At 38.4% G+C, this 23,879-nt stretch overlaps 3 protein-coding genes and 1 long non-coding RNA gene across 5 annotated transcripts in view; 3 read left to right on the forward strand and 1 right to left on the reverse strand.

Moving 5' to 3' along the window:
• LOC139111257 (uncharacterized) overlaps positions 1-23,879 on the reverse strand; it is a 40,639-nt gene that overhangs the window by 2,620 nt on the left and 14,140 nt on the right. The window contains exon 2 of the long non-coding RNA XR_011547182.1: positions 4,583-4,691. This is a non-coding gene — a long non-coding RNA (uncharacterized lncRNA). The remainder of the gene's footprint in view (positions 1-4,582; positions 4,692-23,879) is intronic.
• On the forward strand, positions 447-15,665 carry Atet (ABC transporter expressed in trachea). 2 transcript variants are annotated; one of them, XM_070671369.1, is made up of 12 exons: positions 447-1,118; positions 4,548-4,720; positions 7,947-8,179; positions 9,070-9,187; positions 9,264-9,453; positions 9,566-9,773; positions 9,855-10,031; positions 10,154-10,512; positions 10,975-11,143; positions 11,206-11,306; positions 11,383-11,538; positions 11,645-15,665. In XM_070671369.1, the coding sequence occupies exons 2-12, from the start codon at positions 4,560-4,562 to the stop codon at positions 11,987-11,989; spliced, it is 2,217 nt and encodes a 738-aa protein (XP_070527470.1). In that variant the 5' UTR covers positions 447-1,118; positions 4,548-4,559; the 3' UTR covers positions 11,990-15,665. The 2 variants fall into 2 exon arrangements, with proteins under 2 accessions (XP_070527470.1, XP_070527469.1); XM_070671368.1 differs by lacking the exon at positions 447-1,118 and having other exon boundaries at positions 2,316-4,720.
• On the forward strand, positions 16,274-16,957 carry LOC139111256 (small ribosomal subunit protein eS28). The gene has a single exon (XM_070671402.1). It carries the CDS (start codon positions 16,450-16,452, stop codon positions 16,645-16,647), a length of 198 nt encoding a protein of 65 aa, XP_070527503.1. The 5' UTR covers positions 16,274-16,449; the 3' UTR covers positions 16,648-16,957.
• LOC139111237 (ATP-binding cassette sub-family G member 4) overlaps positions 17,804-23,879 on the forward strand; it is a 29,844-nt gene continuing 23,768 nt past the window's right edge. The window contains exons 1-2 of the mRNA XM_070671373.1: positions 17,804-18,071; positions 20,377-20,493. Of these exons, the coding sequence (XP_070527474.1) occupies positions 20,435-20,493 (59 nt within the window). The 5' untranslated portion in view covers positions 17,804-18,071; positions 20,377-20,434. The remainder of the gene's footprint in view (positions 18,072-20,376; positions 20,494-23,879) is intronic.

Raw genomic sequence — 23,879 nt, forward strand, 5'->3', positions numbered from 1 at the left:
TTGAAAGTTCAATATTTACCGCGAATGTTTTAGTAACAACCAGGACAAGGACTATCCTTGGCATTAACGCGTGATAACGATAAGTAAGACGTAAAATCTGTTACGAAACAATATTTCTCGAGATCAGATTAGAAAGTGGAGGCGACGATGATAAAGAGTTAGAAATTACTTTTTGTCAAGTCTGATAACCAGTCTATGTGAAACATTGAAATGTTATCGTTCTTCCTGACGAATAATAAACTGAATAATACTTTCTCGTAAATCTAATTGATATAACTTGTCTTTGTGCGTTTGCAGGGTTCCTTATTTACGCTCGAGCCTTTCGGGATTTTTTTTTTTACGAGACTCATCGGGATCGGTTCGCCGCAAAACGGCCGGAGAAAACAGTCGAAGCATGGGAGTTGACGCAGGGGAACAAATGCCTTTCCTCGTTCGTGAGGCAACGACGTCGGCAATAACCGAGGATAAAGAAATAGGAAAGCTAAGGCTGGGTAACAATCACCATCGCGGCCGCCGTCCCTGGACCCTGCCGCTCTCGAGCCTCGACGCCTTGAGCTCGACTCACTCGGTCGTCGCCAGAGTGGAGGTGGTGCGGGTGTGGAAGTGTGTTGGTGTTCGAGCCCGACAGCTGATCGCGGTAGCGAGTCGCGGAGAGATCGGCGCTCTCCCTGCGTGCAGTGTGCCTGCGTCCAGTCGGTTCGGTGCAAGTCGCAGTCTCGCGTTTCTCGCAGTGCGCGCTGTGGATCCGCTCGCGTCGTACAGCACGGATTCCTGCCCGATCCGCGGAATCACTTGCGTGCGTGGTTGCGCATACCCGCGATCGATCACCTCGAAACGACATCCGGAGTGTCAACGAAACGGATGCAGTGCTACGGACGCAATAATGACGGCGGGCCAGTAATCAGATAACACCGAGAAAGTCGATATACGCGGGGTGGAATCTCGTACCCCGGTGGCGTGTCCCCGAGTAAGAGGCGGGCTGAGAGAGGTGGTCCCTTTGCACCGGAGAGACTTCCGTTCCGCCCCAAGTGTTCGACAGGTCGAAGATGCGGAACGACGTCGCTGTGGCATGAGTTCATACGTCGCGGCAGTACCTGAACCACCCGTTTTTATTCAAGGTGAGTCGCCGTTGATTAACGCGTGTCTGGGTTGGACGCGTATATAACTGCTCCAGGCTGGGCTCATCGGCCACCCTTGCAGCGGTGCGTCATCGCGAGAACGGTGAACATCCGCGGATCTATCTCGCGCGTCCGCTATACGGTTATCAATTACGGGATAGAATATTAATTTATATCCGAGCACGGCGATTCCTCCCGCTTTATCGTCGTTGCTTTAATTAATTAATTAATTAATTAATTAATTAATTAACATCGCTACGAAGCGACGCGAGTCGTCATCACTCGCCGCGAAATCAGTCCTGCGTAACGATGCCAGTACAATGATCGCGTAGTAACGCACGCTTTATCCGGTCATCGACATATACTCCTTCAGCCTCTATTGAGATAGATAGACAGAGATACGTTCTCTCCTTCAATCTTTGCCCCGCGATTGATATCTACGTTCGTCGTTCCTAAAGAATTAAGAGCAGTTCGACGACTCGGGTGATTTAAAAAATTATCTACAAAATTACCAACATTGCGCGCAATTATTTTCGTGCATTGGTGTAATGCAGCCGTTTCAGGTTTTATCTTTTTATCATTATTTGCAGCACGCGGAAGAATCTTCGACAAACATGTGTGACGTGGATGTAATTTACGGCTGCAGTCGCATTTGCAAAGATTGCTATATTTAGCTTTCACAGTTTTAATAAAAAAAGAAAAAGAGAAAAAAAAGAAAAACGTTTTGAAATAATTGATTAAGATTAAGTTTTCAGCGTAATATTAATTAATAGGAATAATAAAGCAGAGGGCAACGAGAAAATTCTCTGTGAGATAAAGGTAGATGTCTCAAGAACTGAAATCAAGATCGCGATGCAGGTCACTTAATAAATCCTTTGAGATTACTATCAATGGGGCGAACGTATTGAGATAAGCAATTTGCATCGAGCACGTGTCACATATGCATGTACATGCACAACGTTTCAGTTAACGAGACGAACTTGCATGTATCAATATGATCGATCGTACCTTCGCTCGAAAAGTTGTTATCCACCAGTAGACAATACGTTCATACATTTATACTTTTCAGTAAAAATTTGTATGTTTTCGATCACTAAAGAAAAAAAAAAAAAAAAAAAGAAAAAAACAGAAAAAAAAGAAGTAAAGTGTTTCCTATTGAAAATGATTGCTCGATTGTTACCAATTTTTTTTATCGCGATGCCAATTGATTCTCTTGTTTAACTCGCTTCATGTCGCGGGAGTAAATGTCTGTTTAATTTTTATTTGCAACAGTTTAATTTTGATTATTTTGTGTGTGGGAGTCGTGACGTCAAAGTCGCGTGAGGCCGCCTGTTCATCCGACCTTTGTTTATGTATCTCTTTTTCACGCAGGTTAACGGGTGATGAAGGAGTTCGTGCGCCAAATATTATGCCGAATATTATGTCAAATAACATCTCGAATATAAATTACGAAGTGTCACGTATACGTAACTGGTGGATAACGTCGCGGTATTTGTCGATTGCACCGATTGTTTGTACTTCGCGTTACGTATTTACGCTTAAAAAGATTAATATAATTAACAATTAAATTAAAAGCTTCGAAACGAACGGCTATTGCTTACGAGGCAAATCGGAAAATTCTAGCAGTTCGAACGTAGAGAATTGTCGAGTAGCTAACCGATTTCGGCCCGGAACAATAAAACTGAACGAGGGCTCATCTCGAGTCGGCGTCTGGCTGCGGGTTGCTGACATAGATAAATGCGGTGAAAGCGGAAATGACAGTGCCATCGCCGCTGTGTGCAATATGCAATTGCGTGCATCGCAAATACCCGACCGGCGTAATTCCTGACACGTGCATGCCTCGTAAAGACAAAAGGCGCGACGCTGAGGCGGTTCCTAAACTTCCCTGTGATCGAAACGACCGCGAGCTGATCTTTAATTTTCGAGATTCTAACGCGGGAGATATGCGGAAGCGGCATCGGTAGATTACTGCGTTACAATAAATAAGAGATGTGCTTTGAATCATAGCATACCGCGCGTACAATGTTCGCTCAATCTCTTTTAAGAGATTCTTCTCAGGATTATCGATGCGCGATCTAAAATCAGCTTTTTCCTCTCTGATCGTTATTTTTATAATTAATGAGGAAGTTTTTTCTTGCTCAAATTAATCTGCGATCCTGTAAATATCTTTAGTTAAATTTTTAGATAATACTTTCAAGAAAATAAGTTAGAGCAGTTGAAGTTTACTCGTTCTGATGGTCTCGAGCAAACAACTTTAACGAGAAATTTTTTTTTTTTTACAAATTAAAGAGCGTTCTTGTTCCGTCGCAGCATGGTCGAAATTTGTTGCTGCTTTTCAGTTTCGCTGGGTACACGCGGAGAAAAGTAATTTTCTCCGATGAAGTCTATTTCATTACGACTACATGTACGCTGGAAATCCCGTATACATTACAAGGGCTTTGAAATTAAAAATTAATGATCGTCTAGTTATATTCTTTACGCTACAACCAGCCGTTGATTTAATTTTGTATAAAATAAAATATGCAGAATCGACGAAGGTTTAAAATAATGAATTTGAAATTCGTTATTTTAACAGGATTGATTATCCCGCATTATTTTGATTATTTTTCAAAAAGATATCATGCTATACGATATCGCATGTCAGGATAATAACGTGATAAGATATTTTTCTCTACTTTGTGATTTTGCAAGCTTTGCAGCATTGAGAGAGTACGATGAATAAGCATAATTTTGATTTTTTTTTTCCAATTTTTACCTAGATACATCCCACATAATACTTTATTTTTATTTTAACAGCAATATATCAAATTAATAAATTTTACTTTATTTGTAATAAATTTCTTAACGCAAAAAAAAATTGTTTTTGCTTTCTTATATAAGAACAAAAATCAATTGCGTCACGTCTTTAATAATTCACGCAACAAAATGTCAATTCGAAAGAAGAGATATTCATTTGGCTATCCCTAGCACGCTATATACAGCGTGTTATAATGTCGAATCGACGTTTGTTAGAATCTATTCTCAATCGACTGATTTTAAATTATTGAGACCTCCCGTTCCCGTGCACCTTAAGAATTTTTCGATAAAACAGTACTGAAATACATAGTGCAACGATATCGTGCATCACGGCATGTTTAGGTGAATGTGTGACAATAAGAATAAAACGAACGGAAAGCATTCCTTCTAATGGAGACGGGACACGATTCGTGGACCACATGGATGTCACGATAACTCCAAGCCATTAAATTATCCGCGCAGGATATCACAATGGAATTCCAAGGATTATTTTCTAGACCTTTAGCTTCTACTTGGAAGTTGTTTTTAAGCGTGCTTTAGTGTCGCGATTTGAAATTGACATTAAGCGCAGAAAGAAGCTTATTATTCGGTGCGATGAAAAATTATTTTAATATGTATATGTGCATTTTACAGCACGATTGGATAATGGCTGACCTGAAGAATCTCACCTTGAGCAGTGGCGCAGCAGCATCCAGGTACAGCGGAGATGAGCAGGTGCAGTTTATCCCTAGTGGAAGCCATCAGGTGACAATCAGATCACCCCCTCCTTCCTTACATCTGGAAAATTTAAATAACGTGGTCCATGGGTAAGAATTTATTATTGTGATTGTATGCTTAATTATTAGCGCGCTTTTGAAATGCAATTTTAAGATTGAACGTTTGATTAATTTAGTTACATGTAAGCCGAAATTTAATCGCGCGTCGTAAAAACTGTAAATAGGAAGGAAAAGAATACGTTCCTTAGATTACACGCAAGCCCCGTTCCCTCATTACCCGTGGTCTAAAAGGAATCTCAAGGCCCTAGCTTCGATCGTACTTTTCTTCAGACTTGTCCTTAAACTTGCTTTTCGACAATTTCCATTGCCGCTAAAAATAACGTTGAATTAACATGATAAAATCCAGCGTTCCGTTATAAAGTAACCTAGCTTACGCCCATAAGTAACTTTTTTTTTTCCGAGCTCCGTATCGTATGTAATTATTACGTAAAGACATATATTTATTATCGTCAAATGACTGATGACAGTCGAGATAAAAATCTTTTTGTTATATAAATAACGTGATAAATAACTGTGAAAGTAATTGACGAGCATTATGGTCACTCAATTATTACTCTTCGATATATTGTCTTGAAAAAGACTTCGAACGGAATAAAATTCAAAGTAGAAAGAAGTAACGAACAAGTCTGATATACCAAAGAATATTCCATACAGATAAATAATCGAAGAATTATCGCTTATGGTATGATAATTGATCCTTGTTTCAGGGACTATAACCCATCATAGTCAAGGTTCTTGACCTCGCGAACAAGCCTGTCTTTCTCTTTCTCTATCTCTCGATACGAGGCGTTTCTCGAACTGAGGGAGGCGCAAATTCATACTTGTAAATATCTGTGAAACTTGTCGGTTGTCGATTACAATTTCGCGAGAGTGAACATCGGTGTGTATCGCGAGGTACTGCCGTCTTCGAGATCTCTCTGACTCATAGTCGAGTGCACCGGACAAAGACTCTTTTTCCTTTGTGCCACTCTCTCTCCGCGATTCTTACGAGTCAATCGAGCGAATAAAAAAAGATGCATTTCCATATTACTACGTTGCGTCGTGGTTTGTTCAATAAAAATAACAAACTATCGTCGATACAGCGTTCCGACGAAAAAGTAAATCCTGAAAGGATTATTACTATTATTATTATTTTTTTTTTTATAAGAAAGATGATCTACGGGACATAAAGTATCAACTTTTTTACATAGCTGAAAGTAAGTCAGTTATATCGCAAGATGGGCACTCGATATCACGGAAAAAAAAAAAGAAAGTTAGTACTTAGTATTTTAAATTTTTACAGTGCTATTACACTTTACTGTCATGGAAGCTCGATAAACAGCAAGGAGAACTTATAGGACAAAAGTTCATACAGGACAAGGTTTCGTCAGACTCGGTTACAAGTACAGACGTATACGGAATTATCTGATTTTATTGTTAACAAAGTATCGAAGACTCGCATTTTCGTCATGCTATTTATTCGACTGATTTATTCACCGTGTGGTCAGAGATAAAAATACTTCTTGCTGTTCATTATATTTACAAATCAGTACATTTTTCTGTAATTTATTCAAATAATGAGCTGATGATTATTGTAATTATATCTACGCAATGTCTAGTTAACGTAAAAATTAAGTTATGAATATTCAAGTATATAATTTACACAATAAAAAGATATATTATATAGAGTAAAGTGCTTTTTTTTTTTTTAAAGTTATGCGTTTTAATATTTGCAGTTCAATGTCAAAGCCAACGAGTTTCAAATGCGCTTATTCAAGATTCTTTATAAAGCTTTTAAAAGTGACTAATATTCATTGGTAGCACAACAAATGTATGAGGTTCCATTGAGTTTGCTCAATCGCGAAATCTTCAAGAGACACTTCGACCACTCGGCTACTCCAAATAAACTTTTTTTTTTTTCATTAATATTTTTCTTAGCGAAGTATCCGCTCAATAATGTAAATATGTTATCTATATTAATGTCCCGGGGAAAATTTCTTTGGGATTCACCGCGAACTTTACTCGCTGCTTTTCTTTCATTTCTTTGTAAGCTTTTCCGGCAAGCGTAATTGCCGGTCGACAGGCGGATACACGCAATAAAACAGATCGCAGCCTTGACGACTAATAAAAACCCGAAGAAAAATCGTACCACATAAGTGCAGTCTCAGACTCCTTGCAACTCTCATGAGAAATCAGATCGCGACAGTGAATCTCCTTAATTAAAATACAATTACAGAAGTATCGACTTCTTCTCGACGCGGTGGCCGTTTCTTATTAATCATTTTTAGATCGTGCGTAAAAGGACAACAATCGCTAATTTCGCATACATATTTTTATCCTCTTTTAGCGCTAGAAAACGGTGAACTTTCACGCGACCATAATCTTGGCAGAAATTGCGGAAGATCTCTGGGTTTCTCAACGGGAAACGCAGAGCGCACGCAAAATCGTTATTAACTACGAGACATAATGATGCATCCCGGCGATGTACGATGCAAATATAAGAGAAACGACTCTGACGAGATGAACTAAATTTCTTCTACGTGCGTCTATTATGTGCAATTACAATACCGTTTATTAGATTCTGTACTTGGACATATACGACAGTAAAATCTCTCTCAATATTTGCCGGTGCAAGCAAATTGAAGGATTAAAAAAAAAATAAAAAATAAAAAAGTCGAAGGAGACGTCATTAAAACGACCGTGAACTTAATATTTAGGTGTCCTTCGGAATATTACGCCTGTCCGACGCTCAATGGCGTTTCACGTTTCCGCAGACAATCGGTCTGATTATTCAATGCCACGGATTAATTATTAGGACCGGCATTACTTGATATGCACGAAAAGTAAATGCAAATTAAAACGGTGAATAGGGCGCGCGCTTAATATCGCTGCACCTCCTCCAGCATACGTATATACGAAGCTCATATTTTTTTTTTTTTGCTTGACGATTTACAATTTGAGATACACTTCTAAAATCTCGTTTACTCTCAATAAACCGAGTCACGTTCGCCGTTTATGTTCACGTTCATCGCGGATCGAAGATTGCACAGCTATTTCATTTTATCGTATACAGCTTATAATGTTAATTTTAAGCAACAGCGGGGAACTGTATCTAGTCTAGTCATTATACTACATCGTGTTGCGCGAAGATATGTACAGGTTTCATGGATGCTGAAAATTTATAGAGCACGCTGCGCTGAGCTCGTTATCGGGCGAATGCAGACATTCAGCTACTAGAGCTCTGGCGTTAACTGACTAAAACGTTTCGTTATTACAGCGGCTCGCAAAACAACCTTCACTGCAGCTGTAACGGCACCACGTCGAACGGAGCTGCGGCTACGGTGTGCACCGGCGGTGTTCTGGTCAGAAAAGTGCCAAACCACAGCGGCGCTAGCCCTGGACAGGGCAATAAAAGGCCGGCGGTGTCTTTGACGCATCTACCGAAAAGGCCGCCGGTCGACGTGGAGTTCAAGAATCTGGCCTACAGCGTATCCGAGGGTAGGAAACGAGGTGAGCCTCGGATAAAGATCGGCGATTGCGACTTCGCGTTCGATTCCGGGAGAAAGTCTAATTCGCGTTTTTAGCAGCGCGCAGCGTAGCCGCCGCCGAGGCGGGATTATTATCGTGAAAACGCAATAAGCAAGAAACTTGATGTGGGACGACTTGAGCCCTTCTACTTTTTATCAAATTAACTCACTCGAAATAAAGTATCAGCGCGGTGTATTTTCGACGCCGCGCTATCGATTCGATGACGCTTCGCTAGAACGCTAGAACGAAGACGCTGATGATTGAAGATGTTAGAGTAATCGGGTTAAAGTGGCGAATCGAGTATGCGGGATACCATGCGGTAGGCTTTTCGTCCCATCACAACGTGTGTGAACGACCTGGCCGAAAGAATCGATAGAAATGTACGGGCAGGTAGCCGTTTCGGCGCAGTTGCATCGTCCGCGGTACGTCTGCACTAACGTTAAAGAGGTCAGCCAGGGGTTTCGCCTATTCTTCTCCTAAGAAATATTTAATTCGACTGCTTTCTCTATATAATAATCTAACAAACGCTACAGCATTGCCAAAATCGTAGAGAAAATTTTGGCAATCGACTACGACGGAATTGGAACGCTTAAACTTTTATTATAAAATATTACTCGTTTATTTTTGCTTCCGCTGGATATATTAATTGTCTCATTAATCAAAACTGAATAGTCCTTATTTTTAATACGTTTAACGTGGTGATATGCTTGTAATTTCTCAATTGCCGAAGTCGATAAATTTTGAAAGAGATTTATAAATTTCTTTAGCGATTTAATCTGCACTGTAGTTAAAATATTTTGTCTATTAATTCGTATATATATATATATATCTATAATTTTTTTTTTTTTTTAATTATTTGTTTCATGTTGCAGGTTACAAAACAATTCTAAAATGTGTGAACGGGAAATTCAGATCTGGAGAGCTAACGGCGATTATGGGACCGTCTGGCGCCGGAAAGAGCACGCTTATGAACGTTTTAGCTGGCTACAAGTAAGATTATTTCGATAAATGAACCGGCGCGTAAGAACTGAGCGGGAGCTGTAATCATTTTTCGAAATCTTTTAAGAACATCCCACTTGAGCGGCTCGGTGCTGATAAATGGAAAGGATAGGAATCTCAGAAGATTTCGAAAGATGTCCTGCTACATTATGCAAGATGACCGCCTTCTACCACACCTGACTGTTTACGAGGCGATGACCGTCTCGGCGAATCTGAAGTTGGGAAAGGATATCAGCGCGACTGCCAAGAAAGTTGTGGTACGGGGTATAATTTATATTTTCTCTCGCCTCCTCGTGGGAGGGGACGGGAGGATAAATCGCTCGGGAAATTCCGCGTCTGAAATGTCTTTGCTTGTAACCGAATCGGTAGATCGAGGAAATTATCGAAACGCTTGGCCTACGCGAAGCCAGCAACACGCAGACCCAGAGTCTCAGCGGCGGGCAAAGGAAGAGGTTGTCGATAGCCCTTGAGCTCGTCAATAATCCACCGGTCATGTTCTTCGACGAGCCTACTTCCGGCTTGGACAGCTCCGCGTGTTTCCAGTGTCTAAGTTTACTCAAATCCCTGAGCAGAGGAGGTAAAGTAAAACTTTCGAAGCGACGCATACGCGTTTATAAAAAGGATAAGAAGTCGCTGACGGTATCTGCCGTTCTTACAGGTAGGACAATTATATGCACGATTCACCAGCCGAGTGCGAGACTGTTCGAGATGTTCGATCATCTATACCTACTTGCCGAAGGCCAGTGTATATATCAAGGCAACGTCGGCGGCCTAGTGCCCTTCTTGTCGTCGATGGGTCTCGACTGTCCGAGTTATCATAATCCAGCGGATTATGGCAAGTATATTTAACTAAGCTTTTACTCTAATCTAATTCGAACTGGAATTAATCTAAATCTCAAAATAAATTTTTTTTTTTTATGTTTTACAAAACAATTTATCAAATTTTTATCGATCTAGTAATGGAAGTCGCTTGCGGCGAGCACGGTGAATGCGTTCATAAGCTCGTGATGGCCGTGAACAACGGCAAATGCAACAACTATCAGCACTATCAAGCCGGTATCGCCGCGGCTCAGGCAGTATCGAATGACATCGCGAAGGAATCACCGCAAGAGCAGACGAAACCAGAAGGAACCGCTCTGATACCAAACGGAGTTGCAAAGGCTGGCACAACGATGATTAACATGCCGGTTTCTTGCACAACGTCGTTACTAGACAGCGCGGAAAGTATAGAGCAAAAGGTCGGCTTTCCGACGAGCGGTTTGCTACAGTTCTGGATACTATTGAAAAGAACATTCCTATCGCAGATACGAGATATGGTGAGTACGATGTACTCTGAAGAGCAGATATAACATTTTCTGCGGCGACAGCGGCTAGCGTACGTAACTCTAGGCGGCAGAAGCAAGGAATGAGAGAACGGGGAAAAAATCAGTCTTTGACTGTCTTCGGCAACCGGCCGGCGCGGTATAAAATACATGCGGCATTGCGGCACATGTGAAACTCGACGCACACGACGCTAAAGCGTTCGCTAGCCGCAGCAAACGCCATATCTGATTTTCAGTGTACTTGCCATATAACTTGCAATAAAAAAAAAAAATTTTTCTTTTAAATAAAACAATGCCTTGTTATCACGTTAGAGGCATAATTAATCTTGAAAGCTGCTCAAACGCACGCTTGGATAACTGTAGCACAATTTTCATTGTAAAAGAAAATATAATTTCTTTATGAAAGTTTTCTATTAATATCGTCTATTTTAAGATATCTGATTGTCGCTTTTATAGACGTTAACAAGGGTAAGACTGATCTCACATATAATCGTCGGCTTCCTGATCGGTGCAATTTATTACGACATCGGCAACGAGGCGTCGGAAGTCATGAGCAATGCCGGATGCGTCTTCTTCACGGTGATGTTTCTCATGTTTACCGCCATGATGCCTACGATATTAACGTGTAAGTAATCGCAGAAAAAAATTCGCGATGTTCTTTTAATCGCTACGTCGCTTTTCTTTCAGTTCCGACGGAAATGTCCGTATTCGTGAGAGAACACTTAAACTACTGGTACTCGGTGAAGTCTTTTTATCTCGCGAGAACATTGGCAGACTTGCCTTTCCAAGTGAGTATAATTTACAGACTACCCTATTAAAAACTGTATACATTGAAGCGACTCACGCGATGGTAAATTATTGCAGATGGTGTACTCCATAGCCTATGTGGTGATCGTTTATTTCATCACATCGCAGCCATTGGAAGTTGAGCGTTTTCTTATGTATCTAAATATATGCGTATTGACATCGTTGGTTGCACAATCTATCGGCCTGCTGATAGGAGCAGCGATGAGTGTGGAGGTAATATGATTAATTTGTATTACGTTTTATGAGATTACCTGTCTTTATCAATTTTCAACTATCTTCGACGCTTTCTATTATTTAATCGCGATATTATTTTTCGCAGAGCGGAGTGTTCATCGGACCCGTTATGTCAGTCCCTATTATCTTATTCTCGGGTTTTTTCGTTAATTTCAACGCCGTGCCGAAGTATTTAAAGTTCCTCTCGTACGTGAGTTACGTGAGATACGGCTTCGAAGGGGCCATGATTTCTGTGTACGGCTACAATAGAGCGAAGCTTAAATGTTCCGAGTACTACTGCCACTTCAAGAGCCCGACGAAGTTCCTCGAACAGATGGCCATGGAGAACGCGGTTTATTGGATTGACGTCGTCGCTCTGCTCGGCTTTCTGCTCGTTCTTAGAGTGGTCGTTTACTTCGTGCTAAAGCTCAAGTTACGATCCCTTCGTTAAATATTTTAATAGATGTCCAGGACAGACAATAATCGAGCACGTAACGATATTACGACCGCCACGATCTAACAATCATCCGAGATCATACTTTCATAAACGTATGAGGAACCAACGACACACACAAAGACGAAAATCGTCGAATTGATTTCAATCTTGAGATTGAGATGAGTAGAACTGTCAAATAAACGCCAACGGCAAATATCATTCTGTAGGAGGAGTATCTAAAAGAATATACGCTTCGAATAGAAACATTGAGGTAACGCAGTAAATTGTTTTTTCAAATAATCATTTTAAACTTTGATACGCAATTTAAAAATCGCGGATTAAAAAAAAATTTTTTTCGTGTCTCTCTGTCTCTTTCTCTCTATTGAAAAAAAAAAAAAAAAGAAAAACTTTGTGTTGTTATTTCAAACCACGTAGCATTAACGTTTCCCAGAGTGCTTAATTATTACTGTTCGTAGTGATACCAAATCGATTGATCTCTATTATTGACAAAACCGGACATTCAGTTGTACTATGTTAGTTCGAGTAAGCGAAATAGCGACTGGGAGTTACCTCAACAAAAACTCGAATTGAATTACGAATTGAATTACAGACGAATCGTAATCTTAGATAGGCACGCAAATAAATAATTAAGACAGAAGAGTTTAGGCTATCTATCTATAATCGTGCGTTAACGAGAGTAGGCCGATTCGTAACGGCAATATCGGTCTATCCGATAATGAATTAATACTGCGAATGGTTATAGCCAATTACTACCAACTCGCCAGGAGCCTTAGGCTCATTTGAGACTCCGTGTCCCTCCAAAGAACGTTTAAGCTACGCGAGAATAGAGGTTTCCGTAAATAGGCATGGTAGGACACACGGATCGTTAAAGCAAAGTCTTTCATTATCATTTTACATTATATATAGCCACATTCAATTACGATCACGACGAATATCTTGATGGTGAACGAATCGCACATTTATAATCGTAATAGTATCGAATTAAAAAAATTCGCGAATATCCGAGCAACGCTCATTCACAAATAGCGTTTTCGTATAAATGAGAATAGAGACCGACACGTCTCGCCTAATCACGTAATTGCTCTTTCTTCATATCGTAATTTTGTCAACGATTTACCTAATAATAGCTAATAATGATAAGGGGGAAAGAATGGGAAAGGGAGAAGTGTTTATTGTAAAAAGCTCACACTTGACCAATCACTAGCTGCCTGAGCGTCGCTTCTAATTGCGAGAACTAAGTGTCATTACACTTGTTCGTAGAAACAAAAATAAAGTTATTCAAAAAAACGAAACGATGGAAAAAGTGTATAAAGCTGTATAAAGCGGAAAGAAAACCGAGATAAATAATGCGCCAATAAATACGTTTCCTTTTGTAATAATGCGATAATCGCGGCCTATGCAAAAATATATTAATTTGGACTTGTTTAACGGTTAACAATTATTAAAACTATACTGCAGATATTATCAATTTATTTTTTTAATGCAGTTACAAGTTGCAGATATTATCAATGTTAATTGGTGCAATTACCAACGGAAAAATATAAATACGCGGAAAAAAAAAGAATCAATTTATGCAACTAATATATATATATTTTTTTTTTTTCGCGAATAATCTGTAGGGTGTACTTTATTTTTGGTTATGCGGAGAGAATTGGTAGACATTAGTTATAATATTCTTTGCATATTATGCACAAAGATAGAGGTATAAAGAACAATGAATGTGTCCTACTTTTTTTTTTTACATTTATCATTGAAGAAATAGCGATAACAGCATAACGACAAGGCAATAGAGTCAATCATGATTATTATAATTTTGTATATTATACCTGATAATCTCTCTCACGTAATATCTTTAATTGCCAGAGATCATTGTGGCAATGGTATTTTTATTTTTCTTTCCTAGCCAATTAGCAATTTTGTTACCCATATCAGAAAAATAATATCTCTATTTTGATATTACTTTTATTTTACTTTACGCATACATTAATTTACTTTTTTTACTGTAGACTACAAACTGATTACATGGCAGTATGACAAAAATACTTAAACTTAATTATTAGTTAGATTAATTTACGTACGAAATATTGCAATAATTTTGAAACAATTTCTTTCGATTAAAAAATATTAATGCGTTATTTTATATAATGATTTTTTTTTCTTGCCATGTAGTAGTTACATGAACTTAGAACAATTTCTTTTAAGATATTATAATTGATATTAATTTGTACATTTTTTAAATAATTGTAATTCACATATAATCTATGTGTAAGAAAAATGATACGTGCTATCTGTATGATTTTAATATTGGATGCGTATATAAAAAAATATATGCGCATTAAGCGGTGGCAAACAAAATTCTATATTTTTAGAGTCATATATGTGATAATTTTTTATTGATTATATTCGTATTTATCGTTAAAGGAAAAGCGGCGATATAATTAAAATATAATTATCACGGTAGAGAAAAAAATGGGAGTTTGGAATAAAAATTTACTTCTCTAAATTATTATGTATCTTGTCTTACGTTATTTTGCTAATGAATTTAATTTTTTTATATCAGTTGCTCGTTAAATTGAAATGAGTGGGTCATACACAGATTATCCCAAAACGTATGATCGGTTAATTAACTTTTTGCGTTACTGTGTAAAATGCCAATATTTATCAAAAGAAAAAAGATATTACATGACATTTAGATATAAAAATAAAAAACTTTTATCTGCTACGATTAAAAATTTATGTTAACGATGTCATTTGTAAATATGTCCCAACGATAGTTTTTTATGCACGCGCGCGAATACGTTGTTAAAATGATAATTGTTGACGCGTGCAAGACTTTGGTGTGTCGCTTCGAAATGTTTTATTCCGAAAAAGCGCACATTCTCTTCATGCAGCAATATTCTAGTATACTCCAAACTCCTCTCGATTTATATTCATCTGTAATTAATATCCGAAGGTGCAGCACGCCGACGTATCGATCGTCTCATCGATAATTAGCAGCTAATCTCAATCGCGTTTGATTGTGATATCCATTTCCTGTTTATCGAATTTCAATTTTGTACGATGCCACGCGAGTCGTTTGAGTGATGCGTATAACGATCGATTTATAATCGCGCTTGATTGTGTCACGCGCTACGCGCGGGACTTAAGAAAGCGTTATTAATAAGCGCGAGTTTTACATTGTAAATCCACGTCGATTCGCCTCGTCAGGTAAGAAAAGAACGAAATAATGAATTAAAAAAAAAAAAAGAAAATAAAAAAAAAATATATAGCATATAAAAATTCACTTCAAATCCATTTGTCGCTTCGAAGATTATGCGTACATATACATAATACATACCCACACTTATACGGCATACATGCGTACATCGATATACAATGTTTAACGTTACACGACCTGCATACCGAGTACTGCAGTCTTTTTCCACTACCGTGATTTTATATGATAGAAAAAAAAAATGTGTATGCATTGTGTGACTGCGCGCACGCAAGATACGAGCGCAGAAGAGATTTTCTTTTTCAAAGTGACGAGGAAAAACAACGGAAAAGCCTTGTCGGATTTCAGCGCTACTGTACTGCGTGTATCGATTTTATCGAAAAACAAAAAAAAAAAAAAAAATTGAAACGTCACATTTGTACTAAAGCACGAATTAATAAACGATTGTATCAATAAGCTGTCTGTCTTCCTCAAGTAGTTATTAAGATGATCTCATTCAATATTCTTTATTCTCGTCGATCAAGTGTCGATTTCGAAATTAATTAGATACGTTCCGCAGCAATGACGTGGAACTATTTTGCACAATAGCTTTGCGCATCTTAGCGAGAAATGTTTACGACACGAGCTGAGCTGTAAACTTCGAGCCGGGATCAAAGAACAGCGAGATTAAATACGCGGTAAAGGTATATTTTCTTTCGGATTATGCGTTACAATAAATAATCAGTATGTAATATTTTGACTAAACCTTCCTAAAGAATATTATTAATCAACATATTCATACAAAATTCAATTTACGAGAGCCTGTCACCATCCTACGCCTCGCGCCGTGGATTCTGATTTAATTTTAAATGCGTCGTCGATAGCAGTACCACGAAAATACCAGTCTCTAGATCCGAGTATTTTTAAACTGCAAATAACCTTGGTTTATATAAAAATTGGAAAAAAAAATTCCTTATTATTTCTTAAAAAGTTTTTCTACGTATTCTACTCTAAAAGACTTCCTCGACATCGTCATCTAAAACTCTATCTCTCTCTCTCTCTCTTTCTCTCTCTCCATTTCTCTTTCTTGGAACATTGTCAAGACGATATTTGATACGTATGCGGTCTTCGTGCGGACCAAGTCGGTAGTGACCTGTGTACAGTGTACAGTGTACCATTACCGCACGCACGCGAATCTATTATACGCTCGCGATAAGAATAAGTTGTACGGCCGCGAGATAGAAGCCAGTGTATCGGAAACATGGAAAAGCCCATAGTACGAGCAAGAGTAGTGAAGGTGCTCGGCAGAACGGGATCTCAGGGACAATGCACGCAGGTCAAAGTAGAATTCCTGAACGAGCAGAACCGGCAGCTTATCAGGAATGTCAAAGGTCCCGTGCGTGAAGGAGATATTCTAACATTGCTGGAATCCGAACGTGAGGCCAGGAGGCTTCGCTAGGCCGGCGGGAATAAACGTCGCGTGCTCAATGGAGAACTAAGCCTAAGTGCCGTCACGTCCGAAGAGTCGAGATCAAATTTTTCTGGCGGCAAGCACGTCGACGATGAAAAGAAAAAAGACTTGCGACCGCCTACGTTTTATCACCATTTTACCAAGTCTTTTTTTTTAAACTTCGAAACAATGTATCAAACGAGTTCGGAATTCACGTGTTGTATTCACGTCTGCGAGAGTGAAGCTTACTCATTTACTGTGCCTGTTTTGTCTCTTAACTTTTAACATATCGACGCAATAAATTATAATTTATCATGTATATGTTTTTTTCTTTTTTTTCCCTTCTCCGCATTTCTTCGCGTCTTGGACGTGTCTGCCGTGTCGCGGACAAACCAGAAATAGCATCGACAAAATTTTCCATAGATTTCATTGAGGAGACTAAGAATAGTAACGGTTTGCTCGACGCATACGTATTATAGTACTTTAAACATTCGTGATTATATTTAACCGGCGCGCTAAGTCCCGCCGTCGCGAGATGGCGGCAAAATGCTCAAAAATTAATTTTTAAACAATAAATCATACTTCTAGAGCGATTATACATGTAACCGATTTTACCCTTTCATCTAATAAAAATTTTCGACACGTATCTAATTTTCAATCTAACGTTTGGCCAAAAAAAATCAATGTATCATTAGTCCTACGAGACGCTCTGCGAGCAGTCGTTCGCCTTATCGATAGCTAACAAATTAAATAATGGTAAAACAGGAAAGTTTCACGAAAATGAAGAGGTCGCCGTTTCGATATTAATAACCCAGTGGATTCGGTGCGTCTTTCGGATGCGTGTCTCGTTACTTCGCGGGATTGGAAACGAAGCCTGATCGAAACAGGGTGCGCGCGTAAGCCACAAGTTTTTTTTTCGTATCTAACGCAGGCGAGTGTCCGTCGCACATGCGTTCCACCGTCGAGTCCCCGGTCAGCTGACTCGCTATCAAAGTGCGCCCGCTCTGCCGGAGCTACGCACTTACGCACACAAGTGCGCGCGGATAAAGGCCACGGTGCGTGAATGGCGAATGAACGGCCACGTTCGCCTTTCGCGGCTTGGTGGGGCCGGGAGAAGAGGCGAGTGTCAAAGTTTGCCGGCACCGAAGGCTTTTATCGGCGACCAATCCGCGGCGCGAGATCCGTGAACGGCTGAACGGGGACGCCGAGGTCCGAGAACCGATTAGAAGACGTAGCCGGCGTGCGATCGATCGGCAAGCTTAGTACGATGCCGCGTTAGCACGCGCGTGAGAGAGTGGTGCCGTCGCCGCGCAGCAGAGATCTTTTATCCGTCGGATCCCGATCCATCTACCAGTTTTTCTCGCCTCGAGTGGAGACTGCAGGCTCGCAGCCCGTGGAGCCGAGACTTTGCAGAAAACGGGAGCTACACGCGGGTGATTATCAGCTTAATTAATTTTGACGGAGGTAGTCGTGTACTTTATTGACACATGCCTTTTGGTTTCATTGATTGTTGATCAGTTGCGTTAAGAGAGACAAAGAGAGAAAGAGTGAGAGAGAGGGGGGGAGAGAGAGAGAGAGCGAGAGGTTAGAAATATACAAACTTAGGTGATTACTTGATAAATCGAGACAATAAAGCTTAGCTTACATCGCGCGTATGAAAAAACAATGCAGCTGCAATAATGTAAAGTTCTAATTAAAGAACATGCGGAATCGAGATGGAAAACTGAAGGAATATGCAAATATTAAATGCGCATCTTGGTGATAATTAACACGCATTAAGCCACACGAACATTGATAAGCCTATAACTTTATAATTTTTATGTATTATAGCATATAAATTAAAATTTATACAGTACAGATACGTCTTTAACATTTATACTCGTATTTATTGCTTGAAACATTCCACCGGAGTTATCAATGTTCGATATTCCACATCGCTTCGTGGAACGTTTGTGGTCTGGCTTTTACTTACTGCCGAAGATAACTAAAATATGACGAAACTATCGGGATTAAAATATACGACCGATATGCCAGCGACAAATAACGGGACGCCATAAACGCTTGAGAATTAAAATCTAATGCTAAGTAAATTTAGTCAAGAGTGGCGTACTCCGACGAGCGTGTGAAAGTCGCGCGAGGTGCATCGTCGGCGTGTTTCGGCCATTATATCGTGCTAGTTGCAACGGTATCTATAAAGCGGCTATCGTCGTACGCCGACGAGAGTGCCCTGCACGTGTATCACTACCAAGAGAAATAACCGGCTGGGAATATTTTCCATATAATTTACGATGCAACCGCGTGCCCCGCACGTTGCCTCGCGTATCGCGCTTGTACTTCGGCAACGTTTCGATATCTCCCTTTTTAATTAGCAATTCCGCGTTCGCGGCATATCCATGTCACAGTCGCGGAGAAATTTTTCACGGAACTGAACTAACGAAGATATATTTATAGTTCAAAAAATGTATTTTTACCCAAATTATTTTGCTTGCATTACGAAACTGTGTCTCTCGGAGAAGAAGAGAGAGAGAAAGAGAGAAAAAAAAAGGGAATAGATGTAAAACCGGTTAATGCGAATGATTAAAATTCTTATCCCCCTTTTTTGGATTTACAGCGAAGATTCCGAGCGAGGATAATGCGAGCGGTAATATTGATCGATTAATGAATAATGCAAAACATGCAAAATAAAAAGCTGTAAGTTCCTTTATATATTCGAGGGAAATTCCGCTATGGAAGCAAAAACCCGATCTGTCACGAGCGTGAATTTAAGCAAAACGTCCGGCTGCTAATTCGGTTTTGTCTTCGGTGCAAGGGAGAACTGGCGAGGGAAGGATGTTACAAAAAGATTACAGTGGCGTATAATGCTGGGAATAATGAATTCGCGTTCCGCATTTCCTCATACGTAATACCGTACCCGTCAACCCTACCGTAATCATCCGTAAATGAAGATTGAATTACACGTGATCATAATCGCTCGTGACTACAACGCCGGTCAACGTGCGCGCAATATTCTAAGCACTGTCCGCGGTAGTGCACGTGAACTTCATCTAACAGTTGCATCAACCTTGATGAAGTAATTTCTATAATTAGAAAACGATCAAAAAAAAAAAAAAAAGCCAAGGAGCAATTGGATACGCATCAATTAAGGGCGTTGATTACTTTCTACGCACGCGGCTGCATCGAACTCGTGTTCTATTTGAAGCGAACATCGTGTGTGAATTCGTACAGATAAAAAATAATAACGAAATATTCACGTTATTTTTTTTTTTTTTTTTTTTTTTTTTAATTTTAAATCTTGTGATATTTAAGGAGGACCTTTCATTTATATAAAAATCTATTTTCCGTGCGTTTTGTAAAACAATTGTTTGAATGAAACGTTCGACTGACTTTTTCAGAGTTTGAAACCGATTATTTAACAGCGATTTAACAGCGATCAAAGTAATTATTATATAACAAAAAATGCCTTTTTTTTTCCTCCCCTCTACGGCGTATTTGCGTGACTTCTGGTTGAATATGTAATTATTCTTATTATCTAGAATTACATCTCCGAGATCTCTTATGCGAGATCTGTTTTTTCCAATGCGACGATAATATTTTTCCGCCAAGTATTCGGCCGTAATAATAAGTAATTTTTTCACACGATTGTAATTGCTTCAGCGAACATTCTTACTCGAATGTATCGATGTGGCTAGCGATTTACTTTTTTATCTCCTGCATTGAAATTTTCCCTTTTAATTTCAGCTCCGCATTGTACGTGTTGTAACTCAAACGTGTGTGGGACAACGTAATTCGTTCAATCATGGTGGAAGGTGGAAAAAATACCATGCAGAACGGTCTGCTCAGCAACGGAATTAATGGGTGAGTCCTTAAAATCGCATACCATTTCCTTGCAACTTCCCGAACGTACGTGCGGCTCGTAAGTTAAATAAGAAATGAAAGTAAGCATCCCTCAAGCTTCATATCAACGACTCGACCTAAATTACCGCGTTGGAATAAAACGGATAGCGGTATATCGAACAAGGAAAACGACATATTTAAATAAGAAAGGAGGAAAAAAAAAAAAAGAATTCCTTGCAACTTTGTTCATCAAGATAATGCAATGCACTCGAGTAGAATAGTTATTAGGACAACGCTATAATATTATTTATCATTATCGTCGTGATTAATTCAGCGTTATCAGAATACCCTCGTTTATTCGCATGCTCAATAATATTTTCATTTCCATTTTATTAAACTGTATTTTCGTGTCTGTGACGTTGGACATTCTAATCGCATAATTACGTAATGCATAAGATATTCTTAAAAAAAAAAAAAGATATATATCCAACAATTGTTTGAATTCAACGTTATACAACGTTAAACCGCGTCTATGGAAATATCAGAAGCTTATTAATTTAATCGTTCGTTAACCAATTGAAAATAACGAAACGAAGTCTCATTGATTAGTTTGATCGATTAATTTAATCTACATCCCTATATCTTGTACCATCACGAATTCAAAGCCCCATCGATTTATTATACAATATTTTTTATGATTTTCTTCCAATAAAATAATCTTGGCTGAAAAATTACAATTTTTCCACGATACGATCTATATATCAGCGATCATTGATAAATCATTCTGGCTGATAATCGATGTGAATCTTAAGATACAGAATTTGAACTTTGTTACTACTAGCGATCTACTTAGGCCTTCAACTTATTGTTAGTCTTAAGCTGCCAGGAATTGTTTTATATATTTTATCGATAAATAATTATTAGATACCGAGCCTAGATATCTCTTTTTTTCTTTTTTTTTTTTTTTTTTGCCGCATCAGAGCAATTTTGTTTCATTCCTCGCGTTCTGCAATAAATTACGGCTGTAATTTATAACGTAATAAAAAAAAAGTACAATGTCATTTCCGTAAATAAGCGTGGAAGGTAAAAAATATACATTTCAACGATGTAAAACATCTTAGTGAATATTACTTGGAACATAAAAAATCCGATAAAAGCGATTATTAGCCGATCTTCTTCGTACTGATATTTCCATGCTAGATTTTGCATTCGAATGTGCTAAGGATGTGTTACAAAATTTAAATCGCTGCGCTTATCGCGATCGAGCGAAAAATTGGCAAAACCAAATATTTTAACTTTCAATCTTTAAAATATTAACGCCTGTGCGTTATTAACGACAAAAAACAGTTGCATCGAGGAGGACTTTGCACCTACTTGATACTTTGTTCCTTCTCATTATCAATCGCGGCGCATTGATCTTCGAACGGATTCCAAGATATATCACCAAAGTTCCCATGTTGAATCATTGTGCAAGAGTTCAGAGCTTATTTTGAAGCTTGAAAAAGACACCTACGCAAAGAACTTGATCGATTGTATGACGTGTAATACAGCGAAACCTTACGCTTACATAAATACTATATATTATTTTGTAATAGTAAAATAAAATAAAATTTGCATTTGTTTTTTGGATTAATACACATTGACCTTTTTTTCTAAATCTTTTTCCTGGCGATAAAATTATATCTTGCGTAATTACGAAGCGATATAATCTTTCATATGATTTACTTTTACCATTAAACAATATATTTATGTCCACGATATTCTGCCTACTTGAAATTCCTAATGACGTATCATTATCAACGCTGGCTAATTTCTTTTTTTTTTTTTCGACTGATAATACTTTTCTTGGGGGAGAAAAAACAATACAATTTTGTTTTATTTTATCGCAAATCGGTTGACATAGACCAATGTGAACACAGGGAATTTTCTTAATGACATGTAGCTTAGGTGGTGAGCTATTAGTGATTTTTTTGTAATTTATTAATGCGCTGCGCAGTAATTTATCAGCGTTGGTTTGCATAATTGCAATGACCTAGGCAGTGGCAACGCGTTTAAAACGTGAAACGAATCTCGTTGTCTATCTTACAATATTCTGCTTCAATTTATATTTTTAAAAGCCTCGTTTTTTTTTCTTTTTTTTTTCGTATCTGTATTTAGTCAAAGTCCAGTTCTGTCTTTAGTATGTACAAGCACGTTTCGAAAGTGACTCACGAAAACGTGCACAAAAATATAAAAAGATAGTCGTTTAAATTACATATATCATAGTGCTTTGACACATTTCCATGATATAAATTTTTACTTATCTTTTTGCGTCAAAAGCAGCTCTTTATAATTCTTAATAACAAATAAAACGAACTGTATTCGGCGATAGATATTCGGCATTAGATACGTCGTGCATGGATAGTGATTTTGTTGGCTTAATTAATTCGCCATCGTCGCGATATTAAGGAACAAAGAGCACGGTGATTCCACGGTCGAGTAAATATAACAGCAAAATTTTTACGCGGCCGTCGCATCGTTATCACGCCCATTGGTGATTCGTTCGAGCGGACTTTGCGCCTCTCTTTCTTATTGTATTAGTGACGCTCGTGCCGGCCACGACAGCTTGTATGTGAATCACTCGTAAAACGACTTTGTAGATAGCTTGTCGCGGTAAAATTTTTTTTTTTTTTATTTAACCCGAGCTTTGAGGAGTTTTTTTTTCGTACTCGAGTTTTACGTTTTTGTGCCTGCGTATTCGTTTATTTCATTCTTAAGATTTTACAATCAACATGCGCTCGCTTAATAAAGTAAGGCATTCGTTCGATGCATTCGGTATATCAATTGAGAAAAATAATGATAAGAAAATATTAGCGCTGTCTGATATCCGGAGCAGCTAACGAATTAATCTCAACTTTTCCTGTTTATCGGTAAATAGCGCTTGATAAATTTCCGTTCGCTAAGCATATAAACTCCTCATTATATATCAATAATAATTTCCATATCGTAACGTGATAACGGTTGCATTCGTTTATATATCGTTATCTTTTTTTATATAGAATATTTTATATACATGAAGGACTTTTTTTCATCAGATAATTAAATCATAGATTATAATATAATTGCGCTAACTGCATCTCGTGGAAACGTTTTGAGTAAAATATTATTATCCTCTATACATATTATTACGTTACCTCGATTTATGCCCGTCTCTAAAAAAAAAAACGATTTTACTTTACGTTTTTATTTATTACGATAAAATTACACACATTAATACCATTTAGAATCTTTACTAGAGCATTGTACAATAAGAGTGTTCTACTCTTCTACTTTCTGGTATGTCGGCTCTGCAAAATTTTTATGCAACACGGAGAAAATTACACTTTTTTTTTTAATCCCATTAATTCTAATTAATTTTCCCTGCCAAT

Source organism: Cardiocondyla obscurior, linkage group LG23 (genome assembly GCF_019399895.1).
Source record: "Cardiocondyla obscurior isolate alpha-2009 linkage group LG23, Cobs3.1, whole genome shotgun sequence".
NCBI classification, from domain to species: Eukaryota; Metazoa; Arthropoda; class Insecta; order Hymenoptera; family Formicidae; genus Cardiocondyla; species Cardiocondyla obscurior.

Excerpts from the sequence above, each read along its gene's own strand:
- Atet (XM_070671368.1), top strand. The coding sequence starts at position 4,509 with ATGAAAAATTATTTTAATATGTATATGTGCATTTTACAGCACGATTGG. Across the intron at positions 9,188-9,263 it reads AACGTTTTAGCTGGCTACAA|AACATCCCACTTGAGCGGCT; the intron begins GTAAGATTATTT and ends AAATCTTTTAAG. Across the intron at positions 9,774-9,854 it reads CAAATCCCTGAGCAGAGGAG|GTAGGACAATTATATGCACG; the intron begins GTAAAGTAAAAC and ends CCGTTCTTACAG.
- LOC139111256 (XM_070671402.1), top strand. The coding sequence starts at position 16,450 with ATGGAAAAGCCCATAGTACGAGCAAGAGTAGTGAAGGTGCTCGGCAGA.